Here is a 21,252-nt window from a genome sequence, read left to right as displayed (position 1 = left end):
ACCACTGAAGACGGGAGCTTATTCCATTCTCGCACTACAACGTTGGTGAAGGAAAATTTGGTGCAGTCTGAATTTACTTGTTTATATTTAAGTTTTGTGCCATTATTTCTCGTTTGCAAAGTGTCATCGACCATAAACAATTTTAATTTGTCCACATACGTAAAGCCATTAAGTATTTTAAAACATTCGATCAGTTTCCCTCTCAGAGGCGACGTTTCTCAAGAGAGAACATGTTAAGGGTTGAGAGACTCGTCGTAAGGTTTGTTGCGCAGGGAAGGGATCATTTTTTTGTTGCCCGACGTTGAACACCTTCTAATTTAGAAATGTCCTTTGCATGGTGGGGAGACCAAAACTGTACCGCATATTCCAAGCGGGGTCTGACTAAACTATTGTAAAGCGGAAGTGTTACTTCCTTATTTTTTGATAAAAAGTTTATCATAATGAAGCCAAGCATTCCGTTTCCTTTATTTGCATTGAACGCTTTTGAGATTAACGCCACGCATTTCGTAATCTATCAGACCAAGGTGAAATTTTCTGCAAATCTTCTTGGAGGCTTTGTCTGTCTTCGTCAGCGAGAACCGAGTTACCAATCTTTGTGCCGTCTGCAGTTTTACTAATGAGGTTATTTATTCCAACGTCCACATCATAGATGTAAATAATGAACAGCACTGGGCTAAGAACCGAACCCTGACTTACGCCACTAGTGGCAAGAGCCCATGCACTCAGTTAAATCCGTCTATCACCACTCTTTGTTGTCTGTTGCTCAACCAATTCGCGATCCATTGGTGTACTTGGCCGTCAATACCTAATTGCTTTAATTAACCGGGAAATCATGTATCAATCAGGCCCCCTCAAAAGGCCCCTCAAAAAAAAAAAAAAAATCAATCAAACCAAAACCATTTCAATATAGTACCAACCAACGCATTTGATCATCAGTTTCATCATATATTTTGGGGGGGGGGTTCATAAAAAATTTTTGACCCGTCGCTTGTACACGGTAAAGCCACAAATTTGGCCCGTCGCTGCTACCGGGTTAATAAAGCAATTTATGGTGTGGAACTTTATCAAATGCTTTCAGAAAATCAATATAGACTACGTCATAAACTGAGAAGAGGTCGTAATAAAAGATCAGTAGGTTTGTTAGTCAGGATCTCTTTTTACGGAAGCCATGTTGTGAATCTTTAATTAATGAGTGACTTTCAAGGTAACTCAGAATTTGTCTCTAATTATGCTCTGAAGTAGCTTACCTACAAATGAAGTTAGACTAATGGGCCTGTAATTACCCGTTTTTTTTTTTTTTCTTCTTTCTTAAAAATCGGTGTCACGTTAGCCTCTTTCCAATCCGAAGGGATGATGCCTTGTCGCAAGGACATATTGAATACGCTTGTGAGAGATGAGAGTATTTCGCTCTTTGTTTCTTTATTAGGATATACTTTGTGAGGTCCGGGACTTTTATTGATTTTAAGGGACTGGAGAGCATTTAGGATTCCATCGGTAGTTATTACTAAGTTAGACAATTCATGAATGAGATTTACGTTAGTACTATTGTCGTCGCTGGTACTGCTAGTAGAGGTGAGCAGACTGCTTGTACTAAGCACCGAGGAAAAATAATTGTTTAGCAAGTTCGCAACGTGTTTGCTTTCAGTCACTAAATCAGAGTTACTGTTTGGGGTCTAGCACCACTTCTGATCGCCTTCCTGTTGTTTATATAACTTTTATAGTTGACTGCAATGTTTTCTTCATATCTACGCTGTGCCTCACATACAAATCTTTTTACTCGCCGCCTGGCTTCATGTTAAGGTCTAATGTTTTCAGACGTGTTCTGCTCTTTCTTTAATCCTTTAAGACAATATTATCTCCTTAACCGAATGTTTCATTTCCCTATTGATCCAGGTGGACTTTTATTAGTGTTACTTCGCTTCTCCCAAAATGGGACAAATGTGTTCTGCTGAATGAGTAAATGATTTGTAAAGTTTAACCAGGCTTCCTCTACGTTGGGTGTATTTCTGTTATTTTTTGTCGGATTTCTACGAAATGTGGTCTTTTGAAATTGGGCACCATTACTTTATTTTCAGCCACTGTTGTTTGAGCTCAAATGTCGACTCGCACTAATTTATGATCGCAAGAACAGAGGTCTTCTCCTACCGTAACATTACTGACTAGGTTATCTTGGGTCACTATATCAAGGTCTAGTATGTTATTTTGTAGAGTTGGCTTAATAACTCTTTGACTAAGGTAATCATATTCTAAAAATTCGATTATTCTATGTGATTCTCCTTTTGTATCCGACAGTGTCGCCCAGTCAATTATGAGGGAGATTAAAATCTCCTAGTATCAATGAATCGCTGATATTAAGTGACTGCCTTAAAACTGCACATCTCAACATCATCTTCGAGTGATTGCCCCGGAGGCCTGTTGGTGACGGATATATTCAGATTAATTTTTACAATATTTACTCGCACGCACAAATGTTAAACGTTACTGTTTCTTTGTGTTTTGTCAGTGGGTTGCAAATAGATTTTGGCGTAAAGGGCGACACCACGGTTGACACGATCTTTGCTGAAGAGTCTGTAACCATCTATGTTGTATTCTGAACTTAAATCAATAATTGTAGTATCAATAACTGTTTTGGTTATAGCAATTACGTCAAAATTTTATGTTGAAACAAGACATCTCAATTTATCCAACTTGTTTCTTAGACTACGTACATTGAAACTTAGGACTTTTATATTATCTTGAGGTTTATTAATGCATGGAGGTGGTGTTACTTGCGGGTTCACGATTTGACGTTGGTTGTGTTGCATGCCATCTGTTTACACAGGGTGGGTGGAGAGACGCGTCCGAGAGCAGTTTTTTGTTCGGATGTCACGTACTGCATCGTTAAGGAGCCTTCCGAATCTGGCTGCTCCGACAGGAGACAGGTGGAGTCCGTCCCTTTGAAAGAGCTCACCCTGGCCGTAGAAATTGTCCCAGGCGTTAAAGAATTCGACGTCAAGCTCCCTGCAAAGTCTGTAACCGGTTGTTAAGGCAGAAGGCCATGCTGAAAGAGTCGTTCTCCTACGACATTCGACGAAGGATTCCTGAAATTACAATACTAGGGGATTAAGTCTTGTACTTCTGGATAAGCCTACGGTACTTATCCAGCAGTTCCTCCGACCGGGTCTTGCAGACGTCGTTCGTACCTGCAAGGAGAACAAAAAGAGTCATGAGAAGCCTCAGCGGAGACCTCGTCCAGGGCAGCTGTGATGTCGTCAACTCCAGCTCCAGGATAACAATATTTACGCCTACGACGGGGGATTATTTCACAGAATTCAACTACCTGTTGGCAAATCATAGAGTCTCCAACCAAGAAAGTGCTCTGCTCCTCTTCCTCCTCTTCTAGTATTGCAAATCTGTTAAAGCAACTCCCCTGTGCCAAGACACCTTCAGTTTAGTGGCGGGACCTGAAGAGCAGGCGTGGCGGGTGATGGGGCGACAGTGGTAGCAGGTACGGCGATGTTGCATTGGAGAAATTCTTGCAAGGTTTCAACAGTATGGGTTAATTCAATGATCTTCTGGCCAGCTTGCAGCCTCTCGTCCTGCTCAAGAAGACTGGTTTCCATTTGCTATCTCATCAGGCAAATCATGCAAATCTTGCAAATGGGTTTAATTTTTTTAGTAGCACGATGAGCATTTCTTGAGCGCCATTTGTCTATGAATCTGGGAAAACAAACGAAAATAAAAGTGAGGTTAGCTTTAACGTCAGGTCAGGCGATGAGGCCGCGCACAAGAGAGAGAGAGAGAGAGAGAGAGAGAGAGAGAGAGAATTACATAGACTAACATAGAATTACATAGAAAATCAGACCACACAGACCCCATGGTCCAGACTAGGTGGTCTGTCTTTAAACCTAAGTGATTTTACATTAATCAGAAGGCTCCAAAACGTTGCATTTCAACTCTAGTTAATATTAAGTTCAAGGAAGTGACGGTCGAGCTTGTTTTTAAAGGAGTCAATCGTGTTACACTGGACCACTGACGGTGGGAGCTTATTCCATTCTCGCACTACAACGTTGGTGAAGAAAAATTTGGTGCAGTCTGAATTTACTTGTCTACATTTGAGTTTTATGCCATTGTTCCTCGTTCGCAAAGTGTCATCGATCATAAACAATTTTGTTCTGTCTACATTCGTGAAACCATTAAGTATTTTAAAACATTCGATCAGTTTTCCTCGGAGGCGACGTTTCTCAAGAGAGAACATGTTAAGGGTGGAAAGCCTTTCTTCGTAGGATTTGTTGCGAAAGGAAGGGATTCTTATTTTTTGTTCCAACTTGAAGGACCTGGCACTTGTCTACGTTATAGGGCATCTCCCATTTATCCGACCAAGCTGAAATTTTGTGCAAATCCTCTTGGAGGCTTTGCCTGTCTTCGTCAGTGAGAACCGAGTTACCAGTCTTTGTGTCGTCTGCAAATTTACTAATGCGATTATTGAGTCCAACATCCACATCGTTGATGTAAATAATGAAGAGCACTGGGCCAAGAACCGAGCCCTGAGGGACGCCACTAGTGACCAGCGCCAACTCTGAATTAAATCCGTCAATCACTACTCTTTGTTGTCTGCTGCTCAACCAATTCGCGATCCATTGGTTTACTTGACCGTCAATACCTATTTCCTTTAATTTGTAAAGTAATTTATGATGTGGGACTTTATCAAACGCTTTCTGGAAATCAAGATAGACTACGTCCAATGATTTGGTTACGTCATAAACTGAGAAGAGATCGTTATAAAAGGTCAGTAGGTTTGACAGGCAGGATCTTTTGTTACGGAAGCCATGTTGTGAATCCCCAATTAATGAGTGGCTTTCGAGGTAACTCACAATTTTGTCTCTAATTATGCTCTCGAGTAGCTTACCTACAATTGAAGTTAGACTAATGGGTCGGTAGTTACCTGGTATTTTTTCGTCTCCTTTCTGAAAAATCGGTGTCACGTTAGCCTTTTTCCAATCCGAAGGGACGATGCCTTGTCGCAAGGACATATTGAATACGGTAGTGAGGGAGGAGAGTATTTCGCTCTTTGTTTCTTTAAGCAGTATAGGATATACTTTGTCGGGTCCGGGACTTTTATTTGTTTTAAGTGAATGGAGAGCTTTAAGGACTTCATCGGTTGTTATTTCAAAATTAAGCAATGCATGCTCAAGATTTACAATAGTACTGGCGTTGTTGGTAGCGAGAGGAAGACTTAGTATTAAACACCGAGGAAAAGTAATTGTTTAAGAGGTTTGCAATGTGTTGGCTGTCAGTCACTAGTGCACCGTCGCTGTCTGTTAAAGGTCCAATACCACTTTTGATCGCCTTTCTGTTGTTTATGTAACTGAAGAAAGATTTCGGATTATTTTTACAGTTGGCTGCAATATTTTCTTCATATCTACGCTTTGCCTGACAAACTAGTCTTTTTACTCGTCGCCTGGCATCATTATAAAGTCTAATATTTTCGGGCGTGCTTTGTTCTTTCTTTAACCTGTAAAACAATTTTCTCTCATTGACTGATTGCTTAATTTCGCTATTAAACCACGGTGGGCTTTTATTAGTGTTAATTCGCTTCTCGCACAAGGGAACGAATGTGTTCTGCTGAGTGAGTAAGTGATTTTTAAAGCTTAGCCAGGCTTCCTCTACGTTGCCGTCATCTGATAGTTGTATTTCTGTTAGTTTTTGTCGGATTTCTACGAAGTTAGCTCTTTTGAAATTGGGCACCTTTACTTTATTTTCAGTCACTGATGATTGAGCTCTAATGTCGACGCGCACTAATTTATGATCGCAAGAACCGTGGTGTTCTCCTACCGTGACATTAATGACTAGGTTATCTTGGGTCGTTATAACAAGGTCAAGTATATTATTTTGTCGAGTTTCTTCTAGAAATTCGATCATTCTATGTGACTCGCCTTCTGTACCTGACAGTGTCGCCCAGTCGATATGGGGGAGGTTAAAGTCTCCTAATATCAGTGAGTCGTTGTTATTAAGTGACTGCCTTAAGACGGTGTACATTTCAAGGTCGTCATCGAGTGATTGCCCGGGAGGTCTGTAGGTGACACATATATTTAAATTGACTTTTGCAATGTTTACTCGTACGCACAAATGTTCAACGTTACTGTTTCTTGGTGTTTTGTCAGTGGGTTGCAAATAGCTTTTGACAAAAAGGGCGACGGCACCGCCTCTACGGTTTACACGATCTTTGTTGAAGAGTCTGCAGCCATCTATGTTGTATTCGGAACTTAAATCAATATTTGTGGTGTCGATAAATGTTTCGGTTATAGCAATTATGTCAAAATTTTCTGTTAGAGCAAGACATCTCAGTTCATCAAATTTGTTCCTAAGGCTACGCGCATTGAAACTAAGGATTTTTAATTTATCTAGAGGCTTGGTAATAGAGGTGGTGGTACTTGCGGGATCACGGTTAAAGAGAGAGAGAGAGAGAGAGAGAGAGAGAGAGAGAGAGAGAGAGAGAGACTGGACGGTTGCAAGGCAGGCCCTAGCAGCGACTGCATGGGGCACAGTCAGAAACGGTGACCCACAGCATGACGTCTCCGCCCTCACCACTGTCCTCAACACCGTCCAGCAGCAACATGTCCCCCACCGCACCTACTCAACCAGCCCAAAAGACCAGCCCTGGTTCGGGTACAAGTGCCGTGTTGCAGCCGAAAGGAAACATAAGGCTTGGACACGATACAAAAGACACCCCACACAGGAAAATAAGGCCCAACACAGACGAGCCTGCAAAAATATGACGAGGACAGCAAAGTGGGCAAAAGTAAGGTGGGATGCCGACAGGAGGAGAAGGCTGTCCTCTAACCAAACCGACCCGAAACAGTGGTGGGGGCTGGTGAAGGAACAGCAAGGCCTTAACCCCAGGAACGTAGCCCGCCCCTGAGGAAACCTGATGGAGACCTGGCCATCACCAACCGGGAAAAGGCTGACCTGCTGGCCTGTCATCTCAGTCAAAAGATGACAACCCAGGAACCAGACAGACAGCTCCCCAACTCATCACCTCAAGACTAGAGAGTGTGCTAATCTCTGAAGATGCTGTCAGGAGACATCCGAGGGGCGTTAACACCAGGAAGGCGCCAGGCCCTGACAGCGTGAGTCCACACCTATGCGGCGATGCTCCGATGAGCTCACCAGCCCCCTCGCCCAAATCTTCCGGCTATGCCTGCAGACCGGGGTGTGGCCTGCACAATGGAAGGAGGCCAGAGTCACACCCGTACACAAGAAAAAATCAAGGTCTGAGCCAGGCAATTACAGGCCAATATCACTCCTCCCAATCATCAGCAAATTATTTGAGAGGATCATCGGGGAGCAAATGACATCCTTCCTCAAGGAAAACCACCTGCAGTCACCGAATCAGTTTGGTTTTCTGAAGGGCCGCTCTACCTCTTTCTCCTCTCAAAGTCCTGGCATGACACCCTTGATGACGGCCACCCCTCTCTCGTGATTGCCCTGGACATAGCTGGCGCGTTCGACTCCGTTTGGCACCGCGGTCTGACGGCGAAGCTACATCAACTAGGCATCACGGGGGACCTGCTGCGCCTGCTTTCAAACTACCTGTTATGTAGGAGCCTCCGCGTAGCAGTCAACGGAAGCACCTCGACCACTTTCCCGGTGGAGGGGTCCGTTCCACAGGGGTCCGTCCTTGGACCTATTCTGTGGAACATATACTTTAACGACCTCCTGCAAATCATCCCGGCAGCAAGCGCCTACCCCGACTACTGCACCCTCTCCAGAGCATATAAAAGGGAGGAAGCCCAGGACGTGATAGAAAGAGGTGGGGAAAAAGGTGGCAAGTCAGGTTTGCCCCTGACAAAACCCAAGCCATGGTAATATCACGCTCTCGGGAGGACGCGAGGCAACTCCAGGGCAGGCTGAGATTTGGGAACGACACCATCCCTCTGCAGTCCAGCGTCGACATCCTAGGCGTGAAGGTGGACACTCAGCTGCGGTTCGACCGTCACCTTGAAAGGGTGGCGCATAAAGCCTCCCAGAAGGTGAACCTCCTGCGCCGCATGAAGAACCTCCTTCACGCTGAAGGCCTGAACAGCCTCCATAAGGCACAAGTCCGTCCAGTGATGGACTATGCACCGCTCACCTGGATGGCCAGCGCCCGCTGCCACCTCAACCTGCTGGGCAAGGTGCACAGGAGGGCAGAACGCCTCATCAACGGTACCCAGCACCACCGACCGAGCCAGTGGGAGAGACAGCGACAACAACAACAACAACAACCACACGAGCGAAGGGCAGGAGCGGCCACGAACCAGCTGGACAGCCTGGAGCACCACTGCCGAGTCGCTTCCCAGACGATGCTACACAAGGCACAAGTGGGCCAAGTGCCGCCACCTGACGGACCTGAAGACTACTTGGAGGAGGTCTGAGCGCAGCACGAGAACGGTGCTGAGCAACGCCTCCCTCCTGGAAGTGCCAATGGCCCGCTCCAGCAATCACCAACGTGCCTTCTCCATCGCAGCGGTGGTGTGGTGGAACAACCTCACTGCTGATATGGACGTGACACAACTGTCCACTCATCAGATGAAGGTTGCGTCCCATAGGTGGCTACTCCTACACCCACCGTAAAAGCGTAAATGTAAACGCTTGTAAATAATTGTAAACATGTATATAATTGTAGTCTCGGCAGAAGCTTTTGAATAGCTTAGGAAAATGATATTGCCGTGTACTAATGTACTCAATATGTGTTTAAATAAATAAAGAGAGAGAGAGAGAGAGAGAGAGAGAGGGGGGGGGGGGAGGGAGAAAGCGAAATACAGAGAGAAAGCGAGGGAGAGGGAGGGAGGTTGCGAGAGATTTACATAGATTTACATAGAATATCAGACCACACAGACCCCATGGTCCAGACTAGGTGGACTGTCCTTAAACCTAAGTGATTCTACATTAATCAGATGGCTCCAAAACGTTACATTTCTACTCTAGTTAATGTTAAGTTAAAGGAAGTGACGGTCCAACTTGTTTTTAAAGGAGTCAATCGTGTTACACTGGAGCACTGAAGGTGGGAGCTTATTCCATTCTCGCACTACAACGTTAGTGAAGAAAAATTTGGTGCAGTCTGAATTTACTTGTCTACATTTGAGTTTTATGCCATTGTTCCTCGTTCGCAAAGTGTCATCGATCATAAACAATTTTGATCTGTCTACATTCGTGAAACCATTAAGTATTTTAAAACATTCTATCAGTTTTCCTCGGAGGCGACGTTTCTCAGGCGAGAACATGTTAAGGATGGAAAGCCTTTCTTCGTAGGATTTGTTGCGCAAGAAAGGGATAATTTTTGTTGCCCGACGCTGAACACCTAATTTAGCAATGTCCTTTGCATGGTGGGGAGACCAAAACTGTACCGCAAATTCCAAGTGGGGTCTGACTAAACTATTGTAGAGCGGAAGTATTACATCTTTATTCTTGAATATAAAGTTTCTTTTAATGAAGCCCAACATTATGTTCGCTTCATTTGCTGCATCGATGCATTGCTGTGAGAATTTGAGGTTCGACGCGATTTTGACCCCCAAGTCCTTAACGCATTAAACGCATTGACCTGGCACTTGTCTACGCTGAAGGACATCTCCCATCTATCCGACCAAGCTGAAATTTTGTGCAAATCCCCTTGGAGGCTTTGCCTGTCTTCGTCAGTGAGAACAGAGTTACCAATCTTTGTGCCGTCTGCAAATTTACTAATGCGATTATTAAGTCCAACTTCCACATCGTTGATGTAAATAATGAAGAGCACTGTGCCAAGACCCGAGCCCTGAGGGACGCCACTAGTGACCGGCGCCCACTCTGAATTAAATCCGTCAATCACTACTCTTTGTTGTCTGCTGCTCAACCAATTCGCGATCCATTGGTTTACTTGACCGCCAATACCTATATGCTTTAATTTATAAAGTAATTTATGACGTGGGACTTTATCAAACGCTTTCTGGAAATCAAGATAGACTATGTCCAATGATTTGGTTACGTCATAAACTGAGAAGAGGTCGTTATAAAAGGTCAATAGGTTTGATAGGCAGGATCTTTTGTTACGGAAGCCATGTTGTGAATCCCCAATTAATGAGTGGCTTCCAAGGTAACTCACAATTTTGTCTCTAATTATGCTCTCAAGTAGCTTACCTACAACTGAAGTTAGACTAATGGATCTGTAATTACCTGGTATTTTTTTATCTCCTTTCTTAAAACTTGGTGTCACGTTAGCCTTTTTCCAATCCGAAGGGACGATGCCTTGTCGGAAGGACATATTGAATACGGAGAGAGAGAGAGAGAGAGAGAGAGAGAGAGAGAGAGAGAGAGAGAGAGAGAGAGAAGCAGGTGAGGGATAATTATAAGATTCAGTAGGAGTCAAAGAGGATTAAGCTACTTGGAAACCTCGAGGGAATAGGGTCAGGTCTCTCACGGCCATAGTGTTAGTCTTCCCCATTCCCTTTCCGTCCCCATCCCCATACACGGGACTGAGATATGGACAAACCGCCGCGTCACCTTCCCGTCCCCGGGACAGATATGAGGGACCAATCCGCACGTCATAATAATGTTGGCAGCACTTTCAAACCAATAATTACAGAAAACGAAATAAATAATACATTTTTTTACACGCCATTGTATTCATATACATTATATATCATAAAACAAAGCAATAGCGTTGTTGATCTACAAGTAAATAACAAGTAACGCGGGTAAGTTAATTTATGAGACAGGTTGGTATCCATGACTCGTCACACACATCCGGGCAGCCACACCGGGGTTACCAGGTCGTTTCATTTATGGCATTTTTGTCTTAAATCAAGGTGGTGCCCAAGAAATGCTATTTTTTATGGTATATGTTAAGTATTCCCATAATAATGCCATATTTAGTCATCAATCTGCTGTCTTTTGCCATTCTTGTGGACAATTATAAATGAATATTCAGGAATAACTGTACGTTTACAATCAAATGGAAACACCACAGACTTTACAAACTAAAAAAATATATATTAACTTTAGCAAAGTTTGCGATATAATATCAGTCATAAGATTATTCTGATACTTTTCAATATATGCCCTTCTATAATAACAAATAGAACACTATTTACTCTTGAAATATACGAAGGAAAAGCCGAAGATGTCCTGCTCTCTGCCCCCTCGGAGTCAACACTTTTCCCACCCCATCCGCACTCTCACGGGGTAACGTAAAGCAACCCCAACCACATGGGGACGCTTTACACTACGGGTTATGGCCATGGGTAAGGGATGGGGATGGGATGGGAATGGGGAAGTCTAACACTATGGCCGTCAGTTCCGCAGGAGTGTGAGAGAGCGGCGCAGTGTTGCCACTTGAGATGTGCAAATATTCAATATCTAGCACGGAAAGAGAAAGAATGTAACACTAATGTTGTATGTAAGTGTGTATATATGTACACAGAACACTACGAGAAGGTAGATAACAGGTAGAAAGGTAGTAAACTTAAACCAAAAATGTATCCTTTCAGCGAACCACAATTCGTTCACCCAATACTCAACAACAACAGCGTATGGCACAGCACTCAGCAAACAGCACTTGACACTCAGCACACAACAGGCTCGCCAATTCGATAGGCAACACTTTACAACAGGCAGCGAGTACAGAAGACGCCTTGAACACTGTACCCCAATCCACGAGGATGATGGCAAGAAGCAAGTGAGGTCACGTAAGGCGGGATCAGGACTCTAAGACGCTCGGAGCAGAGTGAACAACCAGAAAGATAGGACTTAATTTTCACCAAAGGAATAGACTTGTTAAGTGAAGTGCAACACGAGTGTCCACTGGGAAAAAGTGACCATGAAGTATTACAAATAGAAATTGACGGAGAATGTGAAGTGATTGGATTAGAGAACCACAAGGAGAAAAAACGAAATTACAATAAATCTAGGTAGAATGATTTGAGGGCTTTGTTTAAAAGTATAAATTGGTCAGAAATGAAAAAGCGGAGAAAAATACAACAAAACTTCCTTAAAACTTATAATGAAGGTGTAGTAAAGTAGGTAGCCAACTATTTCCTTTATTACAGAGGGAAAAAAAAGAGTTCTGGGAGCAAAGAAAAATAAAGGTAAAGCATGAAGCAATTTAAGAAAAAGGAGAAGGAATGCCATTAATAGGGAAAGCTGTAGACAAGCTAGAAATTATTATACTAAAGTGAGGAGAGAAGAAGGAATAAAATATGAAAAGAATATAATAGAAAATGTAAGGAGACCCAAAACTTTTTGTATAGACATAAAAACAAAAACAAAAATAAGGAAAAAAAGCAGCTGTGAATACGATCAAAGTGGGTGACCAAGTCTATGAGGATTCAAAGGAAATCTGTTCAATACTAAGTGAAATCTTTGAGAAAGTATTTACCCAAGAGAAAAAATTAAAGAGAGATGAGAGAAGTGTCAAAAGAATGGAAAACATAAAACTGGATAAAGAAGAGATACTAGGGGTATTGAAATCACTAGGTGGTAGGAAGGCAATGGGTCCAGATGAAAAATCAGGCCAAGTACTGAAAGAGTGCAATGAACAGTTATTAGAACCAATTCATGACAGGAAGAGGAAGCATGTGGTATCACTATATGAGCAGAAATAGACAAGAGCCTCTGAAGTATAGACCGGTTTCCCTAACAAGTGTTATGTGCAAACTGTGTGATAAGATAATTAAAAGAAAGTGGGTGGACCATCTGGAAAGAGAGAAGATAATAAATGAAAGTTAATTTGGATTCAGACAAGGTAAATCTTGTGTCACAAATCTAATATGTGTTTATCCGAGAGTAATAAATATGGTACAGGAGGAGGCGTATAGGAAGACTGCATATTTTTGGACCTAAAAAAATCTTTCCAGAAAGTTCCACACACAAGATTACTGTGGAAATTAGAACATAGAAGAGGATTAGGGGAAAAATTACAGAATGGATGAAAACTTACCTAACAAACAGGGAAATGAGAATCATGTTCACAGATGAAAAATCGGATTGGAGAAAGGTCACAAGTGGAGTGCCACAGGGATCAGTGTTAGCGCCAACATTGTTTTTAATATATGTAAATGACATGCCGGAAAAAAAGTAAAGAGTTATATGAATATGTTTGCAGATGGTATTAAACTGTTTAGAAAAAAAAAAGATAAAGATGACTGTAATAGGCTGCAGGAAAATTAAAATGAGATACATGAATGGGATAAAGAATGGGAAATGGAGTTTAACGAAAAGAAAATTTAATGTCACACAATGAAAATGGGAAAAGTAAAAATAGACCGTGTGGAGTGTATAGGATGGGAGGAACAATCATTGAACCAGTGAGTGAAGAAAAATACTTAGATAACATAAAGCAACAAGATACACGGACACTTGAGAAGCACAGACATAAGATGTTCGGAGAAACAGTTTGCTACAAAATATTAGAGTGGCGTTTCACTAGTTGGACTTGATGAAGAAAATGATAACAACATTGATTAGCCCAAGGCTAGAGTATGCAGTGGCTGTCTGGTCACTACACAGGAAAAAGGATATAAGGAAACTCGAAAGGATCCAAAGGATTTCAACCAAGATGATACCAGAACTATCAAACCTGTCATACGAACTTTGGTTGGATGAGCTGGTCCTACCAACACTCGAAGAAAGAAGAGAAAGAGGAGACTTGATAGCGTTGTACAGGAATACAAGTAGAATGGATGCGTTGGATATAAATTATTTGCTCAAGACAGAAGAGGGGAGACAGCTAAGAAGACATAGTAAGAAACTGAGAAAGGGGACTTGTTTGAAAGATACAAAAAAAATACAGTTTTCCATACTGCAGTGTGGATACATGGAACTGATTAATGAAGCAATTGTTGAAGCGGACAGTGTCCATAAAATGGAGGGAAAGCTGGACAAATATAGAGTGAGAGACATGACTGTTTGAGCATTAGCTTAGGACCATGTATACTACAAAGAGGTAAACAGTAATAGGTAAATACACACACACACACACACACACACACACGCACACAGTAACTGTATCAGACAATTTGTCTTATAATTGTAAGTGGGACGTACAACCTGATGAGAAACATAAAAGTTGCTTTTCAATATCTGGATGAGGAAATGATGGAGAAACCGATTGTAACCATGATACGTCCAAGACTGGAATACCCTGCAATTGAATGGTCGCCGAGTACAATGACAAATAAAAGGAAAGTAGAGAGGATTCAAAGCGCAGCAACAAACCTGGTTCCAGGAGTAAAAGATTTAACATACGAAGAGAGATTGAAGCAGCTGACCCTACCGACACTGGAACAGAGGAGGGAGAGAGGAGATTTGATCGCGGTATATAGGGTGCTGAGTGGGATGGAAAAAGTGGACAGAGATTATCTAACAAAGTGGGATACAAGAGAATCAAGAGGCCATGGAAGGTAGATGAAAAAGGAACCCTGTAATAGAGACATAAAGAACAGCTTCCCACAGAGAGTGGTGGAGGCCTGGAACGGCCTGGAAAAGATGTGGTTCACGCAAAGGCGATTCATGAATTTAAGCCCAAGTTGAAATATAGTAGATAGAGACGAGACAGTGCCAGCGTAGCTCCTGTCCTGTATACCACAACTAGGTTATTAAACACTAACCTTGATGGTGTATGAAGTGTTGGGTTGAAGGTGGTTTATAAGAAATGTCTTCAGTAGTCCCACTGTTTGCTGTTTCCGTCCTGTGGCCTCTCCTTGTACTCCCCAGGACACTTTGAAGGACTCAAGCTCTCCATCAAGGGGGCTGCCTTCGGTGTAATCCCAAGTCACCAGCAGGGAAGTCCCGTTTGCAACCTCCATTCGCAGATTAGTCACATTCCCAGGTTCTGTAAAGCATAAGTGGAGTCACCTGTCCTTTGCTATGTTAGAAGGAGGAGCAGAGTCATGATGCGCACCATACTTTAATGCTAATGGTTAGAATAGACGCCCGCCGCTACAAGCTAACAATTTTTAGTTATCACCGAATAGACTAAAACTACTTACATGCTGTCCTGAAGACTACCTATCAACCCGGACTCTAAATTATTGTAAAAGAGGATCACAGATCAACTCCGGGGTCCACTATGAGCCTAGCAAGATGGCACCACTATAAGGGCCTGCCTGCAACATAACAGGCTTTGGTAGACCATCCGCTAGTAGGAGTAGGTAGGAAGACCCCTACCGAACGGGCGTGAGCTACTCCTGGTGAGGATATATGGGAAGCGAGAGTGCTGAAGCCCTTCAAAGACCCTTCCCATGTCCTCACTAACTGTTTCCCTTTTGTCTCAACACCAGAGAGCAGTTCAGCATGCTCTCTAAAGACAGTTCCTCTCTCTTTCTACACCACACTACATTCACACAACACACACATCTTTTCCCAAAATTCAGAATTCAAAATGGCGAAAACAACACTGCTTCGAGTCCCTGCCTGGGGGACCATAAATTCCCCCAGGGAGGACTCCCCTTCTGGCTGCCGACTTGAGAGGTGTCCTGATAACTCCTCGAACCTCCTCCATATCAATTTCTGCAACATTCGTGGTCTTCGTTCTAATTTTCAATCTGTGGAACATCATCTCTCCTCCTCTAAACCTCATCTTCTCTTCCTCACCGACACACAGGTTTCTGAGGCTACTGACAGCAACCTCTACTCTGTTCCCTTCTACTATCTCTATCCTAAATTTCAATCCAAAGCTGGATGTTGCGCCTACGTGCGCAACGACATCACTTGCTCTCGTGCCCACGACCTTGACTCTTCTGAATTTTCTACCAACTGGCTAAGACTTCATTGTCATTCTATTACTAAATACATATGTGCTGTTTATCTCTCACCTAACCCTATTAACTATATAAAATTCTTTGATTATTTGAATTCTAAAGTGGAGCACATCTTGTCTCACTCTCCCTTCGCTGAAATCTCCATCTTGGGAGATTTCAATGTTCACCACCAGCTTTGGCTTTCATCCTCTTCCACTGACCAGCCTGGTGAACAAGCCTACAACTTTGCTCTCCTCAACGACCTAGAGCAGTTGGTTCAGCACCCTACACGTATTCCCGACCGTCTTGGACACAGGCCCAAAATTCTAGACCTCTGCCTTACCTCTAAACCTTCTGCTTACTCTGTCAAACTGTTCTCTCCGTTGGGCTCCTCCGATCATAACCCTATTTCCGTTTCCTGTCCAATCGCTCCTGTACATCCTCTGGACCCACCGGAGAGGCGATGATTCTGCCATTTTGCTTCAGCTCGGTGGGACGAGCTGAGGATGTACTTTGTCCGATTTCCTGTGGAATGATTATTGCTTCCAGGATAGAGACCCCTTTGGGTGTGCCCAGCGCATCACACAGGTGTTTGTCTCTGAAATGGTGGCATACAATCCACGTTCTTTCTCTACTCCTCATGCTAAAAAGCTTTGGTTTAATCATGCCCGTTCTCGTGCGATTAAAGATAGAGAGGCAGCTCACAAAAGGTACCAGAGCCTTCGCACTCCTGCTAACCATGACCTATAAATTTCTGACTGGAACCGTGTCAAATCTATTCTCTGACTTACCAAAACTTCTTTTATCAATAGAAAATGTCAACACCTTGCTCCTTATAATTCTTCCCGTGACTTCTGACATCTAGCCAAAAATATCTCCTCTAATTTCACTTCTTCCTCTTTCCCTCCTCTCCTTAACCCTGACGGCAGCACTGCCGTCTCATCTGTCTCTAAGGCAGAACTCTTCGCTCAAACATTCTGTAAGAACTCCACCTTGGACGATTCTGGGCATATTCCTCCTACTCATCACCCCTCTGACTCCTTTATGCCTGTTATTAAGATTCTTCCAAATGATGTTTTCTATGCCGTCTCTGGCCTCAACTTTCAGAAGGCTTATGGACCTGATGGAGTGCCTCGTATTGTCCTTAAAAACTGTGCTTCCGTGCTCACACCCTGTCTGGTCAAACTCTTTCGTCTCTGCCTATCAACATCTACCTTTCCTTCCTGCTGGAAGTATGCCTTTGTACAGCCTGTGCCTAAGAAGGGTGACCGTTCCAATCCCTCAAACTACCGCCATATAGCTTTACTTTCCTGTCTATCTAAAGCTTTTGAATTAATCCTTAACGGGAAGATTCAAAAGCACCTTTCCACTTCTAACCTTCTATCTGATCGCCAGTATGGGTTCCGCAAGGGGCGTTCTACTGGCGATCTTATTGCTCTCTTAACTGACTCTTGGTCATCCTCTCTTAGCCGTTTCGGTGAAACTTTCTCTGTTGCGCTAGACATATCGAAAGCCTTCGATAGAGTCTGGCACAAGTCTGCTTTCTAAACTGCCCTCTTTCGGATTCTATCCCTCTCTCTGTTCCTTCATCTCCAGTTTCCTTTCCGGCCGTTCTATCTCTGTGGTGGTAGACGGTCACTGTTCTTCCCCTAAACCTATCAACAGTGGTGTTCCACAGGGCTCTGTCCTATCACCCACTCTTCCTGTTATTCATCAATGATCTTCTTTCCATAACAAACTGTCCTGTCCACTCATACGCCGACGACTCCACTCTGCATTATTCAACTTCTTTCAATAGAAGACCCTCTCAACAGGAAGTACACGACTCCAGACTGGAGGCTGCAGAACGCTTAACCTCAGACCTTGCTATCATTTCCGAGTGGGGCAGAAGGAACCTTGTGTCCTTCAATGCCTCAAAAACTCAATTTCTCCACCTATCAATTCAACACAATCTTCCAAACACCTATCCCTTATTTTTCGACGACACTCAGCTGTCACCTTCTTCAACACTAAATATCCTCGGTCTATCCTTAACTCAAAATCTCAACTGGAAACTTCACATCTCCTCTCTCGCTAAATCAGCTTCATCGAGGTTGGGCGTTCTGTATCGTCTCCGCCAGTTCTCCTCCCCCGCGCAGTTGCTATCCATATACAGGGGCCTTGTCCACCCTCGTATGGAGTATGCATCTCACGTGTGGGGGGGCTCCACTCACACAGCTCTTCTGGACAGAGTGGAGGCTAAGGCTCTTCGTCTCATCAGCTCCACTCCTCTTACTGATAGTCTTCTACCGCTTCAATTCCGTCGCGATGTTGCCTCTCTTTCTATCTTCTATCGATATTTCCACGCTGCCTGCTCTTCTGAATTTGCTAACTGCATGCCCCCCCCCCTCCCGCGGCCCCGCTGCACACGACTTTCTACTCATGCTCATCCCTATACTGTCCAAATCCCTTATGCAAGAGTTAACCAGCATCTTGACTCTTTCATCCCTCACGCTGGTAAACTCTGGAACAATCTTCCTTCATCTGTATTTCCTCCTGCCTACGACTTGAACTCTTTCAAGAGAAGGGTGTCAGGACACCTCTCCTCCCGAAACTGACCTCTCTTTCGGCCACCTCTTACGATTCTTTTTTAGGAGCAGCGAGTAGCGGGCTTTTTTTATTATTGTTTCCTTTTTTGTGCCCTTGAGCTGCCTCCTTTGTTGTAGAAAAAAAAAAAAAAAAGCTTCCAGTAAGAAAGTCTACCATCGTCATAGGAATTACATTAAAAAATAACAAAAAGGGTGTGGGTCATGGTCTTGGTTTGGGAGTTAGTTACCTAAGGTTTGCTAAGGCCAAGCTTGTGTGTGTGCGTGTGTGCACATACATAATTTATCTATCCAAACTCACCCCCAAACCAACATCAAGACGTGGGCCAAAGTGTTTCCTACATCCTTGTATCAAATCTAGCACATACCTCAGTCACGTCTTTAGCCTTCGACCATTTCCCTTTAATTTGGTTCAGTGGGCAGTGCAATCATTTACAACTGTAGACACACACACACACACACACACACACGACTACTACTACTGCCAGGAGAATGAACGAAGAGGGAGGCAAGGAAGGGAAAGGAGTCTTACCTCCCAGCGTGGTGGTTGCGATGATTACAGACTCAGCACCGAGCTGATCCACGCCTTTGTTCTTCCCTTGAACCTGAGAATGACAAAAGCATGTTAGAACACACACACACACACACACACACACACACACACACACACATACACAAACATTCACACACACACACACACACACACACACACACACACACACACACACACACACACACACACACATATACGCACCATGGAAATTACCATTTACAGTTACCATAAATCGACTCAAAAAGAGCACTTGCTCATGGCGGGAGGGTATCCGCTGACGATTGGGAGTCCAACTCGCGATCAGGCCGTGGTGAATTATACACACACACACACACACGTGTGTGTGTGTGTGTGTGTGTGTGTGGCTCGAACAGCTCGGCTGTCGGACCGACAGGCCGAGCAGTTCGAGCCCGCTCAGGCCGGATTCTCTCCGTTGACTAGGAGTGGTTACTGTCCCCCCTTGAGCAAGGGGAATGTGGTGTGTGGTGTGAGATGTCCTGGCATACTCAGAGATCGACGAATAAGAACATTTGCTTGCTCATGTCGGAAAGGTACCTGCTGGCGATTACGAGTCCAACACGTGATCAGGCCGTGGTGAATTACACACACACACACACACACACACACACACACACACACACACACACACACACAGTTACAAAGGAGCTCTGTTGTGCAGTGGTCAGCGTGCTCGCCTCACAGAGATGTCCCAGGTTCAATCCCTGGGTGGAGTGGAGACGGATGGGCAGCCACCTCTACTCCGTGCCTCTGTCCACCCAGCAGTGAATGAACGGGTGGTGGGTGTCAATCGGGGGTTGCGTTCCGGCTACCGGGTGTGTGTGTTTGTGTGTGTGTCTGTGTAATTCACCACGGCCTTATCACGAGTTGGACTCTCTTTCGCCAGCAGGTACCCTCACGACGTGAGCAAGTGTTCATCATTATTGTGGATCTCTGGGTGCTGCCAGGACCTCACACACCACACACCCCATCCCCCTTGCTCAAGGGGGGACAGTAACCACTCCTAGTCAACGGAAAGAATCCGGGCTTAGCGGAGATCGAACCGCCGCCTGTTTGGCCGTGAAGCCTTGTAGCGCGGCGCTCTAACCGATTGAGCTATCAGAGTGGTGTACTACCAGAGCGGTGTGTGTGTGTGTGTGTGTGTGTGTGTGTGTGTGTGAGAGAGAGAGAGAGAGAGAGAGAGAGAGAGAGAGAGAGAGAGAGAGAGGTTTCAGCTGTACCCAAAGATTTCTCACTTGTGACCATGCATAGTCGTGTGGGGTCGTTACTCAACATTTAGAATGTCTAAGGTGACACATACCAATAATGAGGAAGAGAGATTAGAAATAAAGATTGGTACAACAGAAGATGTGAAATACCGAAGGGAGAAAAAGATGTAGCATGGAACAGGTGGAGAAGACAGGACCTATGGGAGAAGTAAAGACAAGCAAGAAATGAATACATAAGAATACGAAGGGAGGAACAGAGGAACTACGAAAGGAGTGTAATAGAAAATTATATGACCAGCCGATGTTATTTCATAGATATATCAACAGCAAGCCGGAAATAGAGAAGGAATAAGCAAACTAAAGGTGGATGGTGAGGAGTATGAGTTGCCCTATGCGGCAACAATGGTGGAAGCATTGTGTGGTTGTTTTCAGGCAGTACAAGGGAGAGTGAATTTAATGGGATATGAAGAGGCAGAGGAAAAGGTCTGGACGCAAGAAAAGCATTGGCATTAGATGGTGTGTCAGGCTGTGTCCTGAGGGAGTGCAGTAAGCAAGGAGCTGATAAGGTCAAGTGAGTCATAGTCAGCTCGCTGGCAGACAGTACGGTCCCTGGTTCAGTTCTCGGGTGGTGTGGAGATGGATAGGAAGTCTCAATAATGCGTGCTCCTGTCCACCCAGCCGGGTGTCAGTCGGGGCTTGTGTTCCGCCTCTTGTGAGTGTGTGTGTGTGTGTGTGTGTGTGTGTGTGTGTGTGTGTGTGTGTGTGTGTGTGTATAACTCACCAAGGCCTGATCACGTGTTGGACTCGTAATCGCCAGCAGGTACCCTCCCGACATGAGCTAGTGCTCTTTATCGTCGATCTATGGGTACTGCCAGGACCTCACACACCACACACTACACACAATCAGTTTCTCCATCATTTCCTCATCCAGATATTGAGAAGTAACTTTTATGTTTCTCATCAGGTTTGTTTCACCTACAAATCTGTTTATGTGTTTCTGTGGCGTCGAATTATCCGATATAGTAACTGCGTGTGTGTGTGTGTGTGTGTAATTCACCTGGAGGAGGTAGGAAGACACCTACCGAAACGGGCACAAGCCACTCCCGGTGAGGTATATATATGGGAGGTAAGGAGAGAGCTGAAGCCCTCCAAAGACC

General features: G+C 44.2%; 1 protein-coding gene across 32 annotated transcripts in view; it reads right to left on the bottom strand.

The window, feature by feature from the left end:
• The window catches only part of LOC126983884 (receptor-type tyrosine-protein phosphatase F-like), a 334,247-nt gene that overhangs the window by 213,403 nt on the left and 99,592 nt on the right, over nucleotides 1-21,252 (bottom strand). For 20 of the 32 annotated variants that reach the window (XR_007736281.1, XR_007736311.1, XM_050837047.1 and 17 more), the window contains 2 exons: nucleotides 18,849-18,921; nucleotides 14,601-14,824 (listed from right to left, as the gene is read on the bottom strand). The exons of 5 other annotated variants lie outside the window; for them this stretch is intronic. Coding sequence is in view for 25 of the 27 variants with exons in the window: in XM_050837047.1 (XP_050693004.1) it covers nucleotides 14,601-14,824; nucleotides 18,849-18,921 (297 nt within the window). In the remaining 2 variants the exon portion in view is untranslated. The remainder of the gene's footprint in view (nucleotides 1-14,600; nucleotides 14,825-18,848; nucleotides 18,922-21,252) is intronic. 7 more of the 32 variants (XM_050837131.1, XM_050837242.1, XM_050837271.1 and 4 more) reach the window with 2 other exon arrangements.

Source organism: Eriocheir sinensis, chromosome 5 (genome assembly GCF_024679095.1).
Source record: "Eriocheir sinensis breed Jianghai 21 chromosome 5, ASM2467909v1, whole genome shotgun sequence".
NCBI lineage: Eukaryota > Metazoa > Arthropoda > Malacostraca > Decapoda > Varunidae > Eriocheir > Eriocheir sinensis.
The sequence above is the reverse complement of the archived record's forward strand: the minus strand, read 5'-3'. Positions and strand labels throughout refer to the sequence as shown.